General features: G+C 39.6%; 2 protein-coding genes and 1 long non-coding RNA gene across 3 annotated transcripts; 2 read left to right on the top strand and 1 right to left on the bottom strand.

Annotated features, from left to right (window-relative positions):
- Window positions 1-3,754: 3,754 nt before the first annotated feature.
- Window positions 3,755-5,987, top strand: LOC131016388 (xyloglucan-specific galacturonosyltransferase 1-like). The gene has a single exon (XM_057945091.1). The coding sequence runs from the start codon at window positions 3,856-3,858 to the stop codon at window positions 5,431-5,433; it is 1,578 nt and encodes a 525-aa protein (XP_057801074.1). The 5' UTR covers window positions 3,755-3,855; the 3' UTR covers window positions 5,434-5,987.
- Window positions 5,988-9,981: 3,994 nt separating this feature from the next.
- On the top strand, window positions 9,982-12,749 carry LOC131015718 (probable phospholipid hydroperoxide glutathione peroxidase). The gene is made up of 6 exons (XM_057944139.1): window positions 9,982-10,624; window positions 10,958-11,034; window positions 11,439-11,500; window positions 11,707-11,825; window positions 12,136-12,303; window positions 12,393-12,749. Exons 1-6 carry the CDS (start codon window positions 10,574-10,576, stop codon window positions 12,423-12,425), a joined length of 510 nt encoding a protein of 169 aa, XP_057800122.1. The 5' UTR covers window positions 9,982-10,573; the 3' UTR covers window positions 12,426-12,749.
- Window positions 12,750-14,502: 1,753 nt separating this feature from the next.
- Window positions 14,503-15,150, bottom strand: LOC131015717 (uncharacterized). The gene is made up of 3 exons (XR_009098677.1): window positions 14,974-15,150; window positions 14,755-14,846; window positions 14,503-14,661 (listed from the first exon to the last, which is right to left on the bottom strand). It is a non-coding gene; the product is annotated as an uncharacterized LOC131015717 (long non-coding RNA).
- Window positions 15,151-19,985: the final 4,835 nt, after the last annotated feature.

Raw genomic sequence — 19,985 nt, 5'->3', positions numbered from 1 at the left:
CGAATAGAGAAGTGAGAGGAGACTGTTGTTGCAGGAGCCGAAGTTCATAAGCCTGAAACGCAAATTGAACTTCCTGCAAGTTCTGTGTGTCAGAGTTATTCATGATGTTTACCACTAATGCTTCATAGTCTGGACCAAAACCAGCCAGAATGTACATGATTAACTCCTCATCATTCACAATTTGCCCAACCGCAGACAGTTGATCAGCATATCCACGCATCTTTAAGAAGAATTCTTCAACAGTGAGGTCGCCTTTTTTTGTAGATTGAAGAAGGAGGCGCAGTTGCATTATGCGCGCCTTAGACTGAGACATGAACAAGCGTTCTAGAGTATGCCAGAGCTCAAGAGCGTGGGAGCAGCGAACGACATGTCCAAGCATGGACTCACTGACGGAGGAGAGAAGCCAGCTGAGTAGAAACTGATCTTTGCGGTGCCAAAGAGCATACTCTGGATTAGAAGCTCCAGAGGAAGACGGAAGAGAGCGCGATGGAGAAGTAGCAGTAGAGGAGATCAGGTTGTCGAGACCATGAGCATGGATGGTGGCGATAGCTTGAGCTCGCCAGAAAACATAGTTCGTGCGATCTAGCTTGATGATTGTAGGTAGATGTGGTAGATTTGCAGCGGAATTGCGATTTTCCATGGTGAGTGAGAGAAAAATCGGATCGAAAACTAGAAAACTTGAAGGAGAAGAAAGCTCGATCTAGAATTGATCGAGAGGATTCTGCAGATTTGCTGCAAGGAGCGGTTTAACTGGCGATTGATACCATGTTAAACATACTGTAAACTGAGAGAAAAGTAGAGAAGAGATTTGGAGAGAGTGATTTTCTGTATTCAAAGACTTAAGCAAATATAAAGTATTTACAAAATATATAAGCGAGCAGAGTAGCCGCTCCTAACTACTCTAACTGCTCCAGCTAACAACCTAACAAACTAACAAACTTGCTGACTGGACTGCTGACTAGACTGCTGACTCATAGCTGACTCAGCTATGCTGACTCATACTCTTAACAGAAAGTGTGACCATTTTCGGGATAACTATATGAGCTCGATCCCCAAACTATATGTCATCCCATATCCCGATTCTATCACTCCCAAGAGACCACATAATATGACAATGTGCAGAATCATAAATGCGCATCATACGACATCAAGTAGGACTCACATGAAAAGTGTAATGCAAGCACTGAGGAAAACAACCATTACTATACTTGGCCCACATGTACGTATCTAGCCTAAAGCGACTCTCTAGCCTGAAAGCGTCACCACAACTTAAAGTTGAAGGCGCGAACTAACGCAGAGAAGCGGCGAATACCAAGACTCCCTTTCCCACCCCCCACGCTAAAGGCATGCAATTTTGCTTTCAGCTCAACTAGTGAATCTTTCGCTACTCACCCACAGAACCCCAAAAGAATCGAGCAATCAACTGTTCTCAATCCCGGAGGGACACTTTGCAAAGGCTCCATCACCTGAAAGATTGAAAGGATTTGGTTGTGAATTCATAGATTTGGTTGTGAATTCAAGAACATTAAGTTGTGAATTTATAGATCTGGTTGTGAATTCAAGAACATTAAGTTATGAATTCATAGATCTAATATTGAACATCAAATTTCTCCAACAAAATTCACATATATTATAAGATCAACACAATTACTCTCATTTACGGTTCACCATGTCAAAATTATAAATAATCATGATTCTCAATTATAGAATATTAAAAGGCATAAATAATCATGTATTCTCAATTGCTTCCATGATTCATATCCTATATATCTCTATTTCCAAAAATTCTTTTTAAACACAATTATGCTATTCGCACGCAAACCAAAGACACCTTCAATTGTGCAAAAGTTGCATAGATACTCCCTGTTTCAAATTATATTGAATCGCAACATTAGTGTGATTGTATGATGATGGCAACAACACCATAAATGAGAGACGTCAAAGCATTGCTTCTTTGTTTCCTTCACGGCGCATTTGGAGGAGTGGTTGATGAGTTTTCAGATCTCTGCTTTTGCCGAGCAATGCTTCTTTGTTTCCTTTCTATTGCGTCACAGTAAAGGAGAGACGTCAAAGCATTGCGAGAGAGAGAGAGAAAGAGAGATCGTAGAGAGAGATATCGCAGATAGAGAGAGAGAGATGGTGAGAGAGAATGAAGTAGATGATGTTGTGAGGGGGAAGAAAGTGATTATTTTTTTTTAATTTTAATGTTAGGAATAATTTTATACTTTTACACTAAAAGTGGCTAATATTTAACATTTTATTCCATAGGCTACTTTTAAAATTTACAATAAGAAATAAGCTAATTTCATATATTACCTCATAATTAATTCTGTATTATATATAATTTATTTTTAATTATTTATTTACTATTTTACGTAGCTATAATTAATAAGCTACTTTTATGCCCGTGCATCGGACGGGGTAACAGTAGTAGTAATTTTGATGAATCAGTTGAGCCGCCCATTTAGCCTTGATTCTTCAGTTTGAAACCTTGGTAATTGAAGAGCTTAATTAATTGAATTTAATTAAATCCTACCACTTAAAAATTTGAAAATGCAGTTAATTGAAGTTTAAGTGAAAACACAAATACTCATGTGTCCGGCTGTCAGAATGACATTACTTTATTCGGGAAATGACACTTGAACATTTCTGAATGACATTACTTCAATATACAAAATGACACTTGAAGATTTTCAAGTGTTATTTGTATGTTGAAGTAGTGTCATTTAGAAACCAATTGCACAGTGCAACCGGTTGCACAGAAGAGTGTCTCAAGTAAAAAATGCTAACAAAATGAAGTAGGAATAAAATACATTTAATTAAATGTATTAAAGATGTAGACCACTACACTTTTCTCTCTAATCTATAACTCTACTAAATACCCGTATTTCCAAAAGTTTTATGTCTTCATCGTGGGATAGAGGGAGTATGAAATAACCTTATTTTACAAAATTTGGTTTATCTATTATATCCCCATCATTTCTATAATCTAATTTAAAGACAATATGTATTATTATTATTATTATTAAACAAGAATCTCACTCCAATTAGAATCCTAAATGAGTTTCAACTCTTCAAAATTGATCACTATAATTTATAAATGGTACCTTTCAAAACAAAATAAAACAAAACATGACATAAATCTTTATATATATTGATTGCTTCTAATTAAACTAATTATCATAAAATATTGCGTTTGATTAATGCTTGCAATTAGATCTTTCTATTTTATTAAATGAAAAACATAAATATACTATTACGATTAGATAACTTGCATAAAGAAAGTTAGAAGCACTATTTGGTTAAAACAAAAAAAATCATAATAACAACTGAAAGTTTGTGTATAAGGATGGATGACTTTCAGTTCATGTCTAAAATAAAGAATTGGTTAAATGATTATTCTCGTGCTTAGATTGCTACACTTTGAAGAAATCTCATTGCTTTGATTATTAAAATTTACTAGTACATAGGCAAGATTAATGAGTGTAATCTCTTAATTATGTGTGCTAATAATGGGATCTGGAAGTGTTACCGACATAATATATTAGTATAAGTTTGGCTAAGCATTCTCTTGCAAATATAGTATTGGAAGTCAAATACCAGGCAGGTTATCAATAATTAAATGGGTTACGAACATTTGGACTTTATTTTAGTTTCCCCAATACAATGCAACAGTCAGAAGCAAAGGTTGAAATCCGATGTGTTGTAATTTTAAAATCTCTAGTCAACATGCTCTTGTTCATAATCCAATACGACGTGCTTCCATCGATCAATCGATGTTTCTGGTGAATCCCACACCCTGCACTATTAAAGCAAGAGAAAAAACTCTGTGATTCCATCAATTAATTTATCGAAATGGCTGTTTTAGTGTCCAGGAAGAAGCAGAGGCTGTCTAAGAAATTAGAGGCTGATGAAGTAGGTTTCTTGTGTTTATTTCTTGAAAAGGTTATGCTAAGGGTGCCAGCAGCCTTTTTCATCCTAGCTTTCATCTACATTTGGTCTTCTTCCACCACCATTCTTTCCGGCGACATCGTTCATGTCTGCGTATCGTCTAGGAAGCTCAACAATCTCTACTGCCTCTCCGCCGGCACTCAACCCAACTTCAACATCGTCCAAAACAGCACTACAACTGCTGATTTTGGTTCCATGATTCCTAATATTGAGAATTACAGTGCGGTGGGAAATGCATACGAAGTGGTTGAGGAGCAGCTGCAGCTGCACCGATCATGGAGATCGAGTTCATCAAATCCCACAACGTGTCAAGGAAGGGGTATTTACGTTTACGAGCTGCCATCCAAGTTCAACAAGGACTTGGCAGCTCAATGCCACGACATGATCCCGTGGCTCGACTTCTGCACCTACTTGAGCAACGGCGGGCTAGGGGAGGCCGTGGAGGAGCTCGGCAGCGGCTGGTACAACACGCACCAGTACGCGCTGGAGCCCATCTTCCACGCGCGTGTGCTGAATCATCCCTGCCGAGTTCACGACGCGAGCGAGGCGAAGCTCCTCTACGTGCCCTACTACGGCGGCCTCGACGTCCTCAGATGGCACTTCAACAACGTCACCAACTCCGTCAAGGACGCCCTCTCGTTAGACCTCGTGAGGTGGCTCCAAACGCAGTCGTCGTGGTACAAAAACATGGGCAAGGACCATGTGTTGGTGCTTGGTAAAATCTCGTGGGATTTCCGGAGAAACGAGAGGGATTCGTGGGGTACGAGGCTGCTGGAGCTCGACGAGATGCAAAATCCGATCAAGCTCTTGATTGAACGCCATCCCTGGCGAGTAAACGACATCGGCATTCCCCATCCGACTTTCTTCCACCCGCACACCGACGCCGACATCGTGTCGTGGCAGATTAAGATGAGTAGATCCGCCACGAGGAATGTCGTCGTCGGCTTCGCTGGGGCAGCGAGGCCCGGCTCGGCGGAGAGCATCCGCTCGGTACTGATCGAGCAATGCACCTCCGCCGGGGACGGGGAGTGCAGGTTCCTCAACTGCACGTCGGGGCAGTGCGACCGCCCCGACTCGATTGTGGGGCTGTTTGCGGAGGCTGAGTTCTGTCTGCAGCCTCCGGGAGACAGCCCCACGAGGAAATCGGTATTTGATTCGCTGGTTGCGGGGTGCATTCCGGTGCTGTTTGATCCGATGACGGCTTACTATCAGTATGCGTGGCATCTTCCGGAAGAGAGGGACAAGTATTCGGTTTTCATCGACAAAGAAGAAGTGAGGAACAAGAGTGTGAATGTTGTGGAGAGGCTCGTCAGTATTCCGGCCAGAGAAAGGGAGAACATGAGGAGATATATTGTTTACGAGCTGTTGCCTGGACTAATTTATGGAGATTTGGATTCCAAATTCGACAAGTTTCAAGATGCATTTTCCATAACCATCAATAGTTTGCTCGAGAGTACTGTTAGCAGATTGAGTCGTGTATGAAGATTACGAGTTTGTTCTTATGTTTATATGTATTATATATGTCAATACACAAAATTATTAATTTTCATAAAACAAAAATAAAAAGTATTCACTAAGATTTTTTTTTTTAAACTTAAAAACTTAACCATTTTTTTATGTAAGATTATAATTTTACTCTTATCATTAATTTTTCACACTACTACAAATTCTCTCGTAGCCTACAGTTTTAAACCATAGACTATGATAATTTTATTCTTATGTAAGATACAAATATGTACCCTCGATCGAAAGCAAAGAGACAAATGAAGAAGAAGAAGAAGAGTGGGAAATAGCAAAACGAGATGAATTCAGCTCATGGCAATTTCTACTACTACTCGATGATTTACAAGTGGTGCGTTGGAGAGCTGATGAAACTAACTTCCCTAGACTCTGCCATCTCATTATACAATCTAGAGGAAATCCCCACCGGCATTGGAGAAATCCCAACCCTCCAATTAATCCACTTAGGGTGTGTTCTCTTTGGTTGTAAATTTGTCATGGGAAAAGGAATGATAAACAAAATTTCACCCTTTAAATCCTTCATTTCTTTTCACACATTTCCTACTTGACCCTTACTAATTCCTCATTTACACTACAAAGGAGGGATAATATTATCACACCATTTTTGGAGGGTATCGTATCCCCTTATATGGAGCAAGAAATCCCTCGTTGTTCGCATACCCGTTGTCGCATAGGTAATAATTGTCTGCAGTAAACACATTCGTAATGGCAGTTAACAAAAGGACCAATGTTATTAAAATACAAAAGATAGTAATCTTTCATCTATATTTACCCTTGGACACTCTCAAGCCATTTACCCGTGTGAGGGCATTACGCAAGATTCTCGAATTCGCTGTCGAGCCTTCCCAATCGGGTAACACATAGACGAATTTCATATTTCGATCACAAACAGCGAGTGTGTTTGTAGAAATCTAACCTTTCCGGGTTCGGTACCTCGGCTTGTCAGCATTGCTCACCATTACGTTTATATACGTGCCATCAAGAGCACCCAAACAACCCTACAACAAATTCAATATTTTTCAGTTCATTGCTTTAAACATAGGCATAATATCTCAATTTAAATCTAAAATTTAACAAGTGGTATTAGGTCCCGGAAGGTCTAGAATAGGTGTAGGGAGGGAATACACCTATAGGCTATTTTTCAAAACACACAGAACAACCTTTTGAAGTTAATTGAAAAAGTATCAACTGATACCGACAGTTAACGAAAACTCAGTTAAACAAAGGTTAAAGACTGATACTGAAATTACTTCAGTAAAGATATTAGTTAGGCTCAAGGCTTTAACTGATATTCGCGTAGAGCTTTAGTCTTGATTTTAAAACAGAAGAGTGTTATGAATCTTACTGATTATCCGAAGATTTATCAGTTAGATTAATAACACTAGCAGCGGAAAACTTATCTTTTGAAATAGCATTTGATTATCACGTTGTCAAATTATAGTTTCACTTTGCTACTAATCAGTTTCAGTTAAAGAGATGTTTGTGCATAGATAAGAAAGTAAAACTGAAAGCGATAAACGACAAAGGATTTTTACGTGGTTCGGAACAAGTTCCTACGTCCACGGTCAGTTGATCATACTGACAATCACTATGGGTTAGTGCTTACGGGTACACAGCAAACCTTACAACTGCAAATCAGATTTTCAGTACCAACACACTGGGTTTGATTTCTCGCTCACTCTTAGCACGCTAAGACACAACAATGCCTTTTCAGCGGATGGCTAAGATCTCTTAGAGTCATAACACTGGTCTGAACTCCGCTCTACTCAAACACTCTTTTCGCTCAGTTGAAAGGAGGTTCGAAGTACCAACTAGATCACAGAGAACAGGCTCTCTGTAATCGGAACTTAGGCTTTGGATATACAATGTATTTGCCTAAGGATCTAAGAGAATGTATGAAATCAGTAGTCTGATTTTGGGCTTTGGGTATTCTCTTCTTCGATTCAAATCTTTGAAGGCTTTGAATGACTGAGTTGCAATTTTGGCAGCGTTTCAGCTTGTGCTTTTGAATCGGTGAAGGTTGAAGTGATTCTCGAGCTCTAGCTATAGGAAAGGTCTTGAATGGATCCGTTGGCGGAGATTGTCTTCAAGATTTTATCCGTTGTGAGAGTAATTCGAATTTAGCTGAGGCTTTAATCTTCGAGGTTCCTTATTTGGCGAGAAACGGCGTCTCAGGTACAGGAGATAAAGCGCCTCTGAAAAGTAATCACCAAAAAGGAATGCTCTGCAGAGAAATGACGATCCTCAATATCTCTGCATTTAATGTGGCATGTACTTGAAAGTACGTGTCTAGAGTTTCAGTCCGATGAAGAATGTCAACCGATACTTGACTTTAGTATCAGTCTGCAAAATCCACGTAGCCAGCATTGATGAATCAGTCATAACTGATTCTTCAGTTGAGAAACTCGTTTAGTCAAACATTAGTATTTGACTTGGCCTTTTATTGCAAACTTCAGTTGAGTTCTTCAGTCTTCAGTCCTCCGGTCTTCAGTCTTCAGTCTTCAGAACACTAAACAAACTAGAAAGTGAACTCCAACACTTGAGCTCGGAAAGTTCTAGTCTATTACAAAGAAAACCTAAGGATTTTGGTATCATCAAAACTAGGGCTAGGATATTTAATTAAGTTCCCAATAAGTGGGCAGAATGTATGATGAGTAAGCTGTCCAATTGAACTATATCTTTTCGAATGGGCTTACCTTGAGCCATCGCCATTTGTCATCCGTACAGTCGTCTGGAACGGGAACAGGTTTAACAAGTAAAATCGTGTGCAACCTTAAAATTGCCCTTAGAACAAGATGCACAAATTTTGAAACAGTTTGGCCAGAACGCCAGAAATCAAACCTAACAACTCTATTTTTTTGTGGTGCGCTAAAATAGACAAAAACACTGCAACATGTTCTTCAACCCTAATGTACCTCCCATCAGATAAACCCCCTAGATCACGCAACAACACGCAAAGCCTACCGAATGTGTTGCGGTCCATACGCAAGTTTGCTAAGCAATCAATATCACTAACACCTACAAGCCTATTCATATGCATAACTTGATCGGGAATACGTTCAACATATCCAAAAGCTGCTGCATTATCAAATCTTTTTCGTTTACGTAATCTCAACCTAATCATAATGCGCCATGTTACCAGTATGAGAATGATATTTTGTATGAAAATCTCTTCCATCAACAGGTATATGCATACAGTGGTAACATCATCAGTCGGCATTGTGAACCTCACCCAACAACAAGCAGAAAATGTGTCTGCAAATACATAACAAGTGTTGTCATATGAGTGAATCATATGAGTTTCAAGAGAATTTGCTTTGGACACAATAATCAAATATTTTTACTCTGCCCTTTCATGACAGTTGGAATGACAAACACATACTCACAATGTGATATACTAGTTAAATGAGCTATAATTAATTTTACAGAGAAAAACTTGGTTCCATCGGAATCTAATTTTCCCAAGAAGTTTGAGATGCATAAAGACCAAATTCATAGAAAAAACATTTCAAATCCCAGCAAAACTAATATACCAAATTCACAGACACCAAAAGCATAAAAATTCCATATCAGATGCAAGCAGATTCCCTCATCTCAGACACAAATCGATGCTTGTAGTTATTATATAGGAAGACAAATTTCAGAATACAAACATCATGATTCCAAAAAGCAGCAAATTGTACAAAGAAATTTCAGTATATGTGACCCCTATTTTAGGAACTTGTACCTCGTTTCAAAAAGGGTATATACGGCACCTTCAACTCCAATATCTTCACCACAGATGAGCAGGGAAAGACCGGACCTGCAACTAAGGGAAAGAAGATTTGAACTTTTGAGAATTTCAGGTATTAAAAACAATCAACACACCTCAAGCATGAGAAATTCAGTTTGTGCAAGCGCCAGTATACCACATTTCATAAAAAAAAAATGGAAAGAGAGAGCATCAAAAACGAAGTACTCTTTCACAATCAGATCTATTTCACTTCCTATGAAGAAATAAATTGTCGAAAGCAGTAGAATACACCTCGAGCATGAAGCGACCAAGAAGCGACAAAGGAAAAAACCATTAACCTCTATATATTTTGCATACCCAATTCAGATTGTGTAGAACAAACAAAAAAAAAATTACCAACAAAAAATCCAAAACCCTAATCAATCTTTGCAGATTCTCTCACAATAGACGAGCAAGTTATAATTTGCAAAGAGACATTGTTGCGAAAATAACACCATAACTCACTTTCGAGAGGATATGCCGAAAAAATCAAGACACCAGCTGAGCAATACACCTTTGTTTTGTTGAAGGAGGCGGGATTTGCATAAAGACCCAATTTTTGAAGTAATTTCAAGGACAAAAATGTCAAGTACAAATTTGATCCGACTTCAATGTGCATTCAATATTAATCAACTTGGGGGTGAGCATTAGTTGTAGTTTCTCAGCCGCACAGTGATTTTGATGCGGGCCTAATCTATTATTTACAATACCTATCAAATTGAATGTTAAGGTAAGAAATATACAAATTATCTATGCCAATAGACCCTATCAAACGGCCCCTAAGTGAAGATCAAGTAAGGAAAGCAGCAGCAGATGATGAGATCATGCGAGAGATGGTTACTCTAATCGATGAGGAGGAGTTTGAAGCAACTCAAAGTTCCTCAAGAAGCGTGGAAGGCATTTCAAGGAATTTAGTGGCAGATGATGAAATCCTGCGAGAGATTGTTGCTCTACTTGATTAAGAAGAGGTTAGAGCAGCTCAAATTTCTTCGAGAAGAAGAAATCGGAGGAAATGTAGGAACAAAGAGCATCAAAACAGGAAAAGTCTTGCAAATTTGGAGACTGTATGCACACGAGACGAGACAAAGGCAATAGCAAATTTGGTCACTGTATGCACACGAGAAAAAATACTATTGCGGCTTCTCTTTCACTTTTATTTTTATACACAAATCATTTTTTATTTTCTTCCACCGCAAAAAAAATCTATATATAGCCATATTCTAAACTCTTGGTTCTTAGATAATCTAAATTTCGTCATTTCGATTCACCGCGTAATCTTTAAGCTTCGTTTGTGAAATTGTAAATCTTGGGTTTTAACAGCAGCACCAAATGGCCAGCCAATCAAACCAGCCTAATTCAATCCATGAGTTCACTGTTAAGGTATATCACAATTTTTTCCACTTCTCTGAACTTCTTCTCATAGTTAATGGTTTTGTTCCTTTTACCCGATTTATAATTACTCTGGATTTTTTGTTGTTAGCATTATTATTTCGTTAATTTTTTCAGTGGAATCTGATTTTTTTTTTAGTACAACTGTTATTGATTGGTTTGGCGAATGGTGGAATTCTATTTTCAAAACCCTATTTTTCAAAATAAATATTGTTATTCTTAACATTCAAATGCGATTTGTTCAGTACATTCCAAAATTCGTTTTGAGGAAAAAGGTTTTGTGGTGATGTATTGCTATCCCATCTAAAAGTTTGTTGGTTTCAGGATGCTAAGGGCGATGATATCAATCTGAATACATACAAGGGCAAGGTCCTGCTGATTGTCAATGTTGCATCACAATGGTATGTATTTGCTTAATATTCTAAGATTCATGTCTGAATATGAGTGGAACCTGCTTTTGTTGATTGTAGATGATCTGGCTGAGGTGATAAGAACACTAGTTTGAATCTGGTGGCCTCAGTTCGAAATTTCTATGTTGTCTGTATTTATAAATTTTGGTGAAAAGCTCGTATATTTGGACCTTTTGTCGCGTGCCCTGCTGCTGCCTGTAATGAAAGATGGTGGCCTCATTATAGTCTTTTTGGATGTGTAAAACTAAACAATACTCAGTTTTAGTTTATGTCGAAAGTGTTTGGAGGAAACTTCGATCTGTGTATGAAGTAATCTTTGGCAAGGCTGTATGTTAGTTCTATATCTTTCTTTTGAAGGGAAAATATGGCTAATGTTATTTTCTTGCCTGCTGCAGTGGACTGGCCAATTCTAATTACACTGAGCTGACACAGTTATATCAGAAATACAAGGATCAAGGTGTGATTAGGTTTACATAATTTTGTTCTGTTTAATGCACTTGTTTTTTGTTTTAATGAGGCATATCATTACAAAGAAACTGTAGAAGTGTTACTGTTTCCTCTTCTTGAAGCCAGAAAGTTTATGACCTCCAAAATCAAGTAGTTTCTTGCTATATGATCTCTGGTATGATGAGGGTTTTCATTGCTACTTCACCTGTTGCTCAGGATTGGAGATACTGGCATTTCCATGCAATCAGTTTGGTTCACAAGAGCCCGGTACTAACGAAGAAATTCAGGAATTTGTCTGCACTCGTTTCAAGGCTGAGTATCCTGTATTTGACAAGGTAAAATTCATTAAACCGACTCATTTGTATGTGTTCAAATGTACCATTTGCTCGGAGTAACCTGGAACATGACTATAACTTACTTTCACCTCTTAAGAGTAGAAAAGAAAAGAGATTATGTGACACAGGGATAGCATCAATTTAAAGATTTTGTACCTTTCTGTATTTCTACAATAGAACTTTCAACATTTATTGAAAGAGATGCAGCTGGGAGATTGTTGATCATATGATATTTCTTTTGTACCACACAACTAGTTCTCTTTTCCATAAAAGATAACATTGGAATGGAAACATGTCTTATTTGATGAAGGTGGAAGTAAATGGTTCCAATACTGCACCAATATACAAGTACTTGAAGTCAGCAAAAGGCGGCATGTTTGGGGATGGTATTAAGTGGAACTTCTCCAAATTCCTCGTAGACAAAGATGGTCACGTCGTTGATCGCTATGCTCCCACCACATCTCCTCTAAGCATAGAGGTAAATATAGTAAATTAAGAGAATAATAGCTGTAAATATTTTGCTATTATGATAGAGCTAAGGGTATGTTTTCTTCCTCCGTCTTGCAGAAGGATATCAAGAAGCTCATTGAGAAAGCGTAATATTGCAGCAGGCGGTCGTGTTTGTGGATGAGCTAGAATAAGTAATGCGACTAAGAACATCTGCATTTGTACCCTTTGAGTTTTCGTTTGAGATCTTCAGGGGGTTTTAGGTTTTTTTCTGTTGTCTGTAAGCTTTCACTGTGTTTTCTTTTCCTTTGTTTTCTATATGTATCTAATGTTGTATTGTATGAATAAACCTAATATCCTAAGATGTAACTTGCACTACTTTTATCATCTTAGGAGGATTAGTTGTGCATATCCCTAAAAGTAAACATCACAAATGAGGATTATCTATCATTCCAATAAATGGGATTTTTTTTTTTCTATTTACAGTTAGTTTATATTGGTAGGATAGTAAGTGTGAGAGCATCCACAGCAAATCTCTCAAAATTTTACTCCTAAAAATACTTCTAAAGTCTTCCCTAAATTATTTTTAACCCCTATTTTACAATTGCATACAGCAGCTCTCCTATTTTTCATTATTAATTTTATAAATTTAGAATTAGATTTAAAGGGGTGTAAATTTATGATTAGATTTGAGGGGGTGTAAATTTTTTTGTGGGTCTAACTTAATATAGGTGATCTGTTGGATGATCATTTTATCTCACTTTTTATTATTTTAGCTCAAATTTAAAGTTAGAATTACTTTTGAGAGATCTATATATAAAAAATAGAGTTAATAGATCAATCTATACATTATCATTTGGTAAAAAGAAATACTCCCTCCGTCCCTCAAATAAATTCCTTTTTTTTTCCTTTTTGGGACGTCCCCCAAATAAGTTTCTCTTTCTTTCTTTCCATTTTTGGACAACTACCCCACCACTAATAATATTTTATTTATTCTTACTTTTTACTTTTTCACCTCTCCCAATACTAATTACTCCCTCCGTCCCAATAAATGTGGCCACTTTGTTTTCGGCACGGAAATTAAGAAACTCATTGTTATGTTTTAATTGAGTGTGTTAAGGAGTTCATTAAGAGATTAGGGGATGACTGTTGGCTGCCAATCACCTTCTTCTCCGGCGACCTCCTTCTCCGGCAAAGGCGTAATCTCTGGCGACCTCCTTCCCTCTGTCCCCCGACGACCGCAGCCGCTACCTCGCCGCCCTCTATCCTCACCAGAACCCTAGATCCCCAAATCGCGACCTCCGTCGACCCGCCTCTCTCTCCCTCCGAATCTCTCCCCCGACTAGACAGCTAACATCGGCAGTGAAGGAGCCGCCGCCTGAACCCGAACGGCGACAACAACAACCTCCCAAAATCAGACACCCAAAATCATACACCCAAATCGAAAATAATAATCAGACACCCAAAATCGCAAACAAAAATTTTGAAAATCAGACACCCAAAATCGTTCTCCGGTCGCCCCTCTAGGCGAGGGAGCCGCCACCGGAGCCCTAGGCGAGGGAGGGAGGAGACCGTTGTCGTCGATAGGGGGAGAGAGAGAGTGGAGTTTTGGAAGGTCTAGGGGTTGCGGGGTCGGCTTCGGGAGCTCAGGTACAGGCGTTGCAGTTTTCCATGGCGGAGAAGGGTGTGGGGGTGGAGGCGCCGCCGTCAGCGGCAGTGGGAGGTGGTGGACGAGGAGGAACAGAGTATGGTGAAGAGAGAGAGAGACAGAGACAGAGAGAAAGCATGGGGGTGGCGAGAGGGAGAGACCAGAGGCCGGCGGGGGGGGGTGGTGGTCAGACGGCGGGGTGGCGGGGGTTCAGGCGGCGGGGGTTAGGGGGTGGGCGGCGGGGGGTCAGGGGTTGGGGGGGCTGAATGTGAAATGTGTGGTGGGGGTGAATTTATTTAATTAGGGTTTAAGTTTAGTTAGCATTTTAATTAAATTAATTAAGTAGATTTAATTAAAGTAAATATTTCCATTTTAAGGAAGTGACCACTTTTAGTGGGACAAACCAAAGTGGAAAGGTGGTCACATTTATTGGGACGGAGGGAGTATAACATATTTGTCTCCATTATCAATACATTTTACCATTTTTCCTTAAAACCCGTGCCGTCCCCAAAATAATTATCTATAGATATTAATCTTTCAAAATAAGCGCCCCTTTGGGGTCTAGTGAGAGGGATTACAGGTAAAATTATGCCAAACTCTTGAAATTCTTGCACCCATCACTTTGAGTTACAGAAAAAACAAAGTATGAAATTCTTGCACCTGTGGTTTTCTCTTTGAAGTGGTGTTGCCTCCTTCCCTGGTGCCTTGTTGGTTGAAACAGAGGAAATACGAAACAAACAGCTGCACGAGTCCGTGCAGTGTCAGTATCTCATTAACAGAATCTTTAAAGCTGTTCTATGAAGATCAGAAAAGGAATTCAACAGCTGAACCCACCAGTTCCACTGTGACCGATCAGAACAATCAAAGCTCGGAATCGGATGCAGGTGCTCTTGAGAATTACCACCTACTGCTTCCATGAATCTCCACTGCTACTTGAAAACAATGCTTTAATTTTGCTTCTATAGTAATAGTAATTATCTTGAAAATAAAGTAGCACCATAAAAATGGGAGAAGCCAGAAAAATAAAGTAGAGGATGGCTTGATTGAGTCTACCTCTAATGGATAATTTGTCTTTTGTTGTACAAATGCGTTGAAGAAATTTTGATAGCGAAGGGCGATTCATGCTGCTAACCTTCATCATTTCCATTGCCTGCAGTAAATAAAGCATTTTAGCAAGATTGCCAAAGACGAACTGCCGAGCCTTCTTGCTTATGAGATTGAAGCTTCTCGTACATCTGTTGGAAATATGGTTTTATGCCATATCTGGAAATTATTATTTAATTAAATATTTATTATTTAATTAAAATAATGATTGGATGTTAATCTACATCTCGAGTAGATCAACGTGATATACTTGAAGTCTCAAAACCGATTTCCGATGAGTGAGATATTGTATGTCAAAGTTTGGATGTTAAAGAGGGAAAATCAGTTTCAACTTCTGCGTTCAACGATTGCGGCCACCTACCGCGTTCAACGATTGCGGCCACCTACCGAGTTCAACGATTGCGGCCACCTACCGAGTTCAACGATTGCGGCCACCTACCGCGTTCAACGATTGCGGCCACCTACCGCACCCGCCGGAATTGACTGACGTTCCGTTCACACCGGCCGTTCACACCGGGTTTAACACCTATAAATACGGGTGTGTTGTGAACTCATAACTCACAACTTAGAACTCACAACTCAGAACTAACGACTCTGAGAACTCACAACTCACATCAAATTCTGCATTCCACCTCAACCTCTAGCTCAGTTCTTGATCCTATTCAGTTCGCCGGAGCTCGCCGGATTGGGGTGCTACATCCGACGAGACGAAGTCGTTTTACCTTTGGGGAAGATACGCCAAACCGAAGAGCACTACCGGGGCGATAATCTTCTTGCGGGAAGAGATTCATCTCGACTCGACTTGATTTGTTTAAACGTATAATTAATATTTATACAGTGTTTTTCAGTTGTATATATTTATTTGAGTTGTAATTTCTCAAATTATTTCTTTTGTAATATTTTCAATTATTTTGAGTTGTATTATCTCAAAATATTTATTTTGTAATATCTCAATCGTGTACCCGGTTCTAACAATCGCAAGAAGATTAATTTCTCTGTCGTTGATACACGTTCGAGAAATGGCTCACACCGACGTCAATATGGATGGCTCCACCACCTCTACAACCATCGGTTCAACCACGTCGTCAATATTTTCCTCGTTTGCATCAACGGGGGCTTCAACATCAACCATGGCCCCATTGCAAACATCTAGGACTATTGGTCTTGCCGAGAAACCATCAACGTTCTCGGGCAAGAATTTCAAATACTGGCAAGAGAAGATGCTATTCTACCTCACAACCGTGGGGTTTGCCGGATTCTTAATGGAGGATAAACCTCCAACCCCGAGTGAAGGGGAAGGGGAGACAAGCCAAGAAATTCGTGCCGGATATTTGAACTGGTGCCGCGGCGACTACTTGTGCCGTAACACCGTTCTCATGTCTCTGGACGAACGGCTCTACCGTGTTTTCAAGGTTCATGAAACCGCGAAACAATTGTGGGAGGCCCTTGATCTAAAGTATCAAGTGGACAAGGCGAATACTACCAAGTATGTCGTTGCCAAATGGTTGGAATATAAAATGGTCGACTCCCGACCATTGATGGACCAAGTGGAAGAATTCCAAAATCTTTCACATGAGGTTCAAGCCGAAGGGATGCCCTTGGCGGATGCATTGCTCGTTGCAATCATCATAGAGAAATTACCTCCTAGTTGGAGGAAATTTCAAAACCTTTTGAAGCATGAGCGCTCGGAGATGTCCGTGCCGATATTGTTATCCAAGCTTCAAATGGAGGATCACGTGAGAAGTCGTGATCAAAAGGGCAAAGCGCCGATGGATGCGAAGGCCAATCTCACCGAGAACGGCGGTCCTTCCAACAAGCGTGGCCGCCCTAACCCCAACAACAAGGGCAAAGGGAAGTTAGGTGGAGAACAACCATCAAAGTTTGATGGTGTGTGTTTCAATTGTGACAAAAAAGGTCACATGGCTAAAGACTGCCGCAAGCCAAAGCGTAACAAGGCAAAGAGCAACGTGAACAACGTCGAGAAGGACTTCGACGATTGGAACCACGATGACTTTGCTGCCATGATCTCCGAGGTGAATCATGTGGACAACCCGAACGCTTGGTTCGTGGACACCGGCGCTACCGTCCATATATGTATAAATCGTGAGTTGTTCCACAACTACAAAGAAGTGGAAAACAAAACGATAATGGAGGCTAGCGAACGGACATCCCAAGTCCTTGGCATGGGAGATGTGATTCTTCAACTCACGTCGGGCGTGGAGATCACATTAAAAGACGTATTACACGTTCCAAATGTCCGAAAGAATTTAATTTCGGGCTTTAGGCTTACGAATAAGGATTTTGAATTGTTTTTCAAATCTGACTATGTTGTAATACGCAAGTGGGGAAAGTTCCTAGGGAAAGGCTATGCCTCCGAAGGACTTTTCAAACTTGGTGTAAGAGCTTGTAAGCCTGCCAAGGCTAAGATCAATAAAGATGCATCAACCTCTTCTGCTTACTTGATTGAGTGTTCTGATTTATGGCATTGTAGACTTGGACATGTTAATCTAAATGCTATAAAGAGATTAGTAAAAATGAATTTACTAAAAGTTGATGAATACAACTCACAAGAAAAATGTGAAGTTTGTGTTGAAGCCAAAATGGCTAAGTTACCGTTTAAATCGGTAAAAAGGAGCACTCAACCTTTGGAACTTATTCACACCGATGTTTGTGATTTAAAGTTCGTGCAAACTAGAGGTGACAAGAAGTACTTTATCACCTTTATAGACGATTGCACAAAGTATTGTTACCTTTACTTATTGAAAAGTAAAGATGAGGCTATTGAAGCTTTTAGAAACTTCAAAAATGAAGCCGAGAATCAACTTGGATGTCGAATTAAGATGATTCGAAGTGATAGAGGTGGAGAATATGTAGCTCCGTTTGCTGAATTATGCAACGAAAGTGGTATAATCCATCAAACGACGGCTCCTTATTCACCACAATCTAACGGCGTTGCTGAACGCAAGAATCGAACTCTTAAGGAGATGATGAATGCCTTGTTGATTAGTTCAGGATTACCCCAGAACATGTGGGGGGAAGCTGTCTTAACGGCCAACTATATCTTGAACAAGATTCCACTCAAAGGGAAAGATGTAACTCCCTATGAGCTATGGAAAGGAAGGAAACCTTCGTATAAATACCTCAAAGTGTGGGGGTGTTTAGCCAAGGTAGAAGTGCCTTTACCAAAACAAGTTACAATAGGACCTAAAATGGTGGATTGTATCTTCATTGGTCATGCACTTAATAGCAGTGCCTATCGTTTTATAGTGCACAGATCGGAGATACCTGATATACATGTTGGGACAACGATAGAATCAAGGAATGCTATATTCTTTGAAAATATCTATCCTAACAAGGATAAAGGTACATCGAACTCTAATGATGGAGTTGATGGTGATGCTACAGGTTCTAAACCTATGGAAGTAGCTAGTAATTCTACTCAAGTAGATGATGCCACGGGTTCTAATCATGTACCACCTAATAGGAAAAGACCAAGGTCTAAACCTATGGATGTAGAACCGAGACGTGGGGAACGAGTTAGAAAAGCTAATGTCTATGGACCGGATTATGTTGTCTTGATGCTAGATGGCGAACCGGTGACGATTAAAGAAGCTATGTCTGGCTCAGATGCAGCTCTCTGGAAAGAAGCCATCGATATTGAGATTGATTCCATTATGAAGAATCATACTTGGGTGTTAGTGGATCTACCACCTGGAAGTAAAGCTTTAGGATGCAAATGGATCCTAAAGAAGAAGTACAAATCTGATGGTACTATAGATAAGTACAAAGCCCGACTTGTCGTTCAAGGTTTCAGGCAGAAAGAAGGGTACGATTTCTTCGATACCTATTCACCTGTGACCAGACTAACATCTATTCGGATGCTTCTCGCTATTGCTGCCTTGCACAATCTCGAGATTCACCAAATGGATGTGAAAACTGCGTTCTTGTATGGCGAGTTGGAAGATGAAATATATATGAAGCAACCTGAAGGGTTTATAGTACCTGGGCAAGAGCACAAGGTATGCAAACTTCAAAGGTCTTTATATGGGTTGAAGCAAGCACCGCTTCAATGGCATTTAAAATTTGACAGTGTAATGTTGTCAAATGGATTCAGAATCAATGAGTGCGATAAATGTGTCTACATTAAGAATTCTAATAACGGATATGTTACTGTTTGTCTTTATGTAGATGACATGCTCATCATGGGAAGTAATTCCCGAGTGATTCAAGAAACCAAAGGCATGCTAAGTAAAAATTTTAGCATGAAAGATATGGGCTTAGCTGATGTTATCCTTGGAATTAAAATTCTAAGAAGACCTGATGGTATTACTATAACACAATCTCACTACGTTGAGAAAGTGTTAAAGAAATTCAACGCTTTTGACAAGCCAATAGCTAAGACACCATGGGAACCTAGTGTGCATTTGAGTGTACACAAGGGAGAACCTGTTGACGCGATAGAATATGCGAAGATTATTGGGAGCTTGTTGTATCTAACAAATTGCACTCGTCCCGATATAGCATGCTCGGTCAACAAGTTGGGCAGCTTTACAGCTAACCCTAGTAATGAACATTGGAAAGCTCTTGAAAGGGTTTTGAGATATTTGAAATATACTCAAAACTATGCGATTCATTATACTAGGGAACCCTCTGTACTTGAAGGGTACTGTGATGCAAATTGGATATCTGATGCCAAAGACTCGTTTTCAACGAGCGGTTATGTATTCACTGTGGGGGGTGGTGCTGTGTCTTGGAAATCCAAGAAGCAAACATGTATTGCTAGATCGACCATGGAATCAGAATTCATAGCTTTGGATAAAGCTGGTGAAGAAGCCGAGTGGCTTAGAAATTTCCTCGAGGATATTCCATGTTGGTCGAAACCTGTGTCGTCCGTGATAATTCATTGTGATAGTCAAGCTGCTATCGGACGAGCACAAAACCATTTGTATAACGGTAAGTCG

Source organism: Salvia miltiorrhiza, chromosome 3 (genome assembly GCF_028751815.1).
Source record: "Salvia miltiorrhiza cultivar Shanhuang (shh) chromosome 3, IMPLAD_Smil_shh, whole genome shotgun sequence".
Classification (NCBI taxonomy): Eukaryota; Viridiplantae; Streptophyta; class Magnoliopsida; order Lamiales; family Lamiaceae; genus Salvia; species Salvia miltiorrhiza.
The sequence above is the reverse complement of the archived record's forward strand: the minus strand, read 5'-3'. Positions and strand labels throughout refer to the sequence as shown.

What these genes read in the sequence shown, in the direction of transcription:
- LOC131016388 (XM_057945091.1), top strand. Translation starts at nt 3,856, where the DNA reads ATGGCTGTTTTAGTGTCCAGGAAGAAGCAGAGGCTGTCTAAGAAATTA.
- LOC131015718 (XM_057944139.1), top strand. Translation starts at nt 10,574, where the DNA reads ATGGCCAGCCAATCAAACCAGCCTAATTCAATCCATGAGTTCACTGTT. An exon ending in TCCATGAGTTCACTGTTAAG is followed by an intron (nt 10,625 to 10,957) that starts GTATATCACAAT and finishes TGTTGGTTTCAG; the next exon opens with GATGCTAAGGGCGATGATAT. An exon ending in GTCAATGTTGCATCACAATG is followed by an intron (nt 11,035 to 11,438) that starts GTATGTATTTGC and finishes TGCCTGCTGCAG; the next exon opens with TGGACTGGCCAATTCTAATT.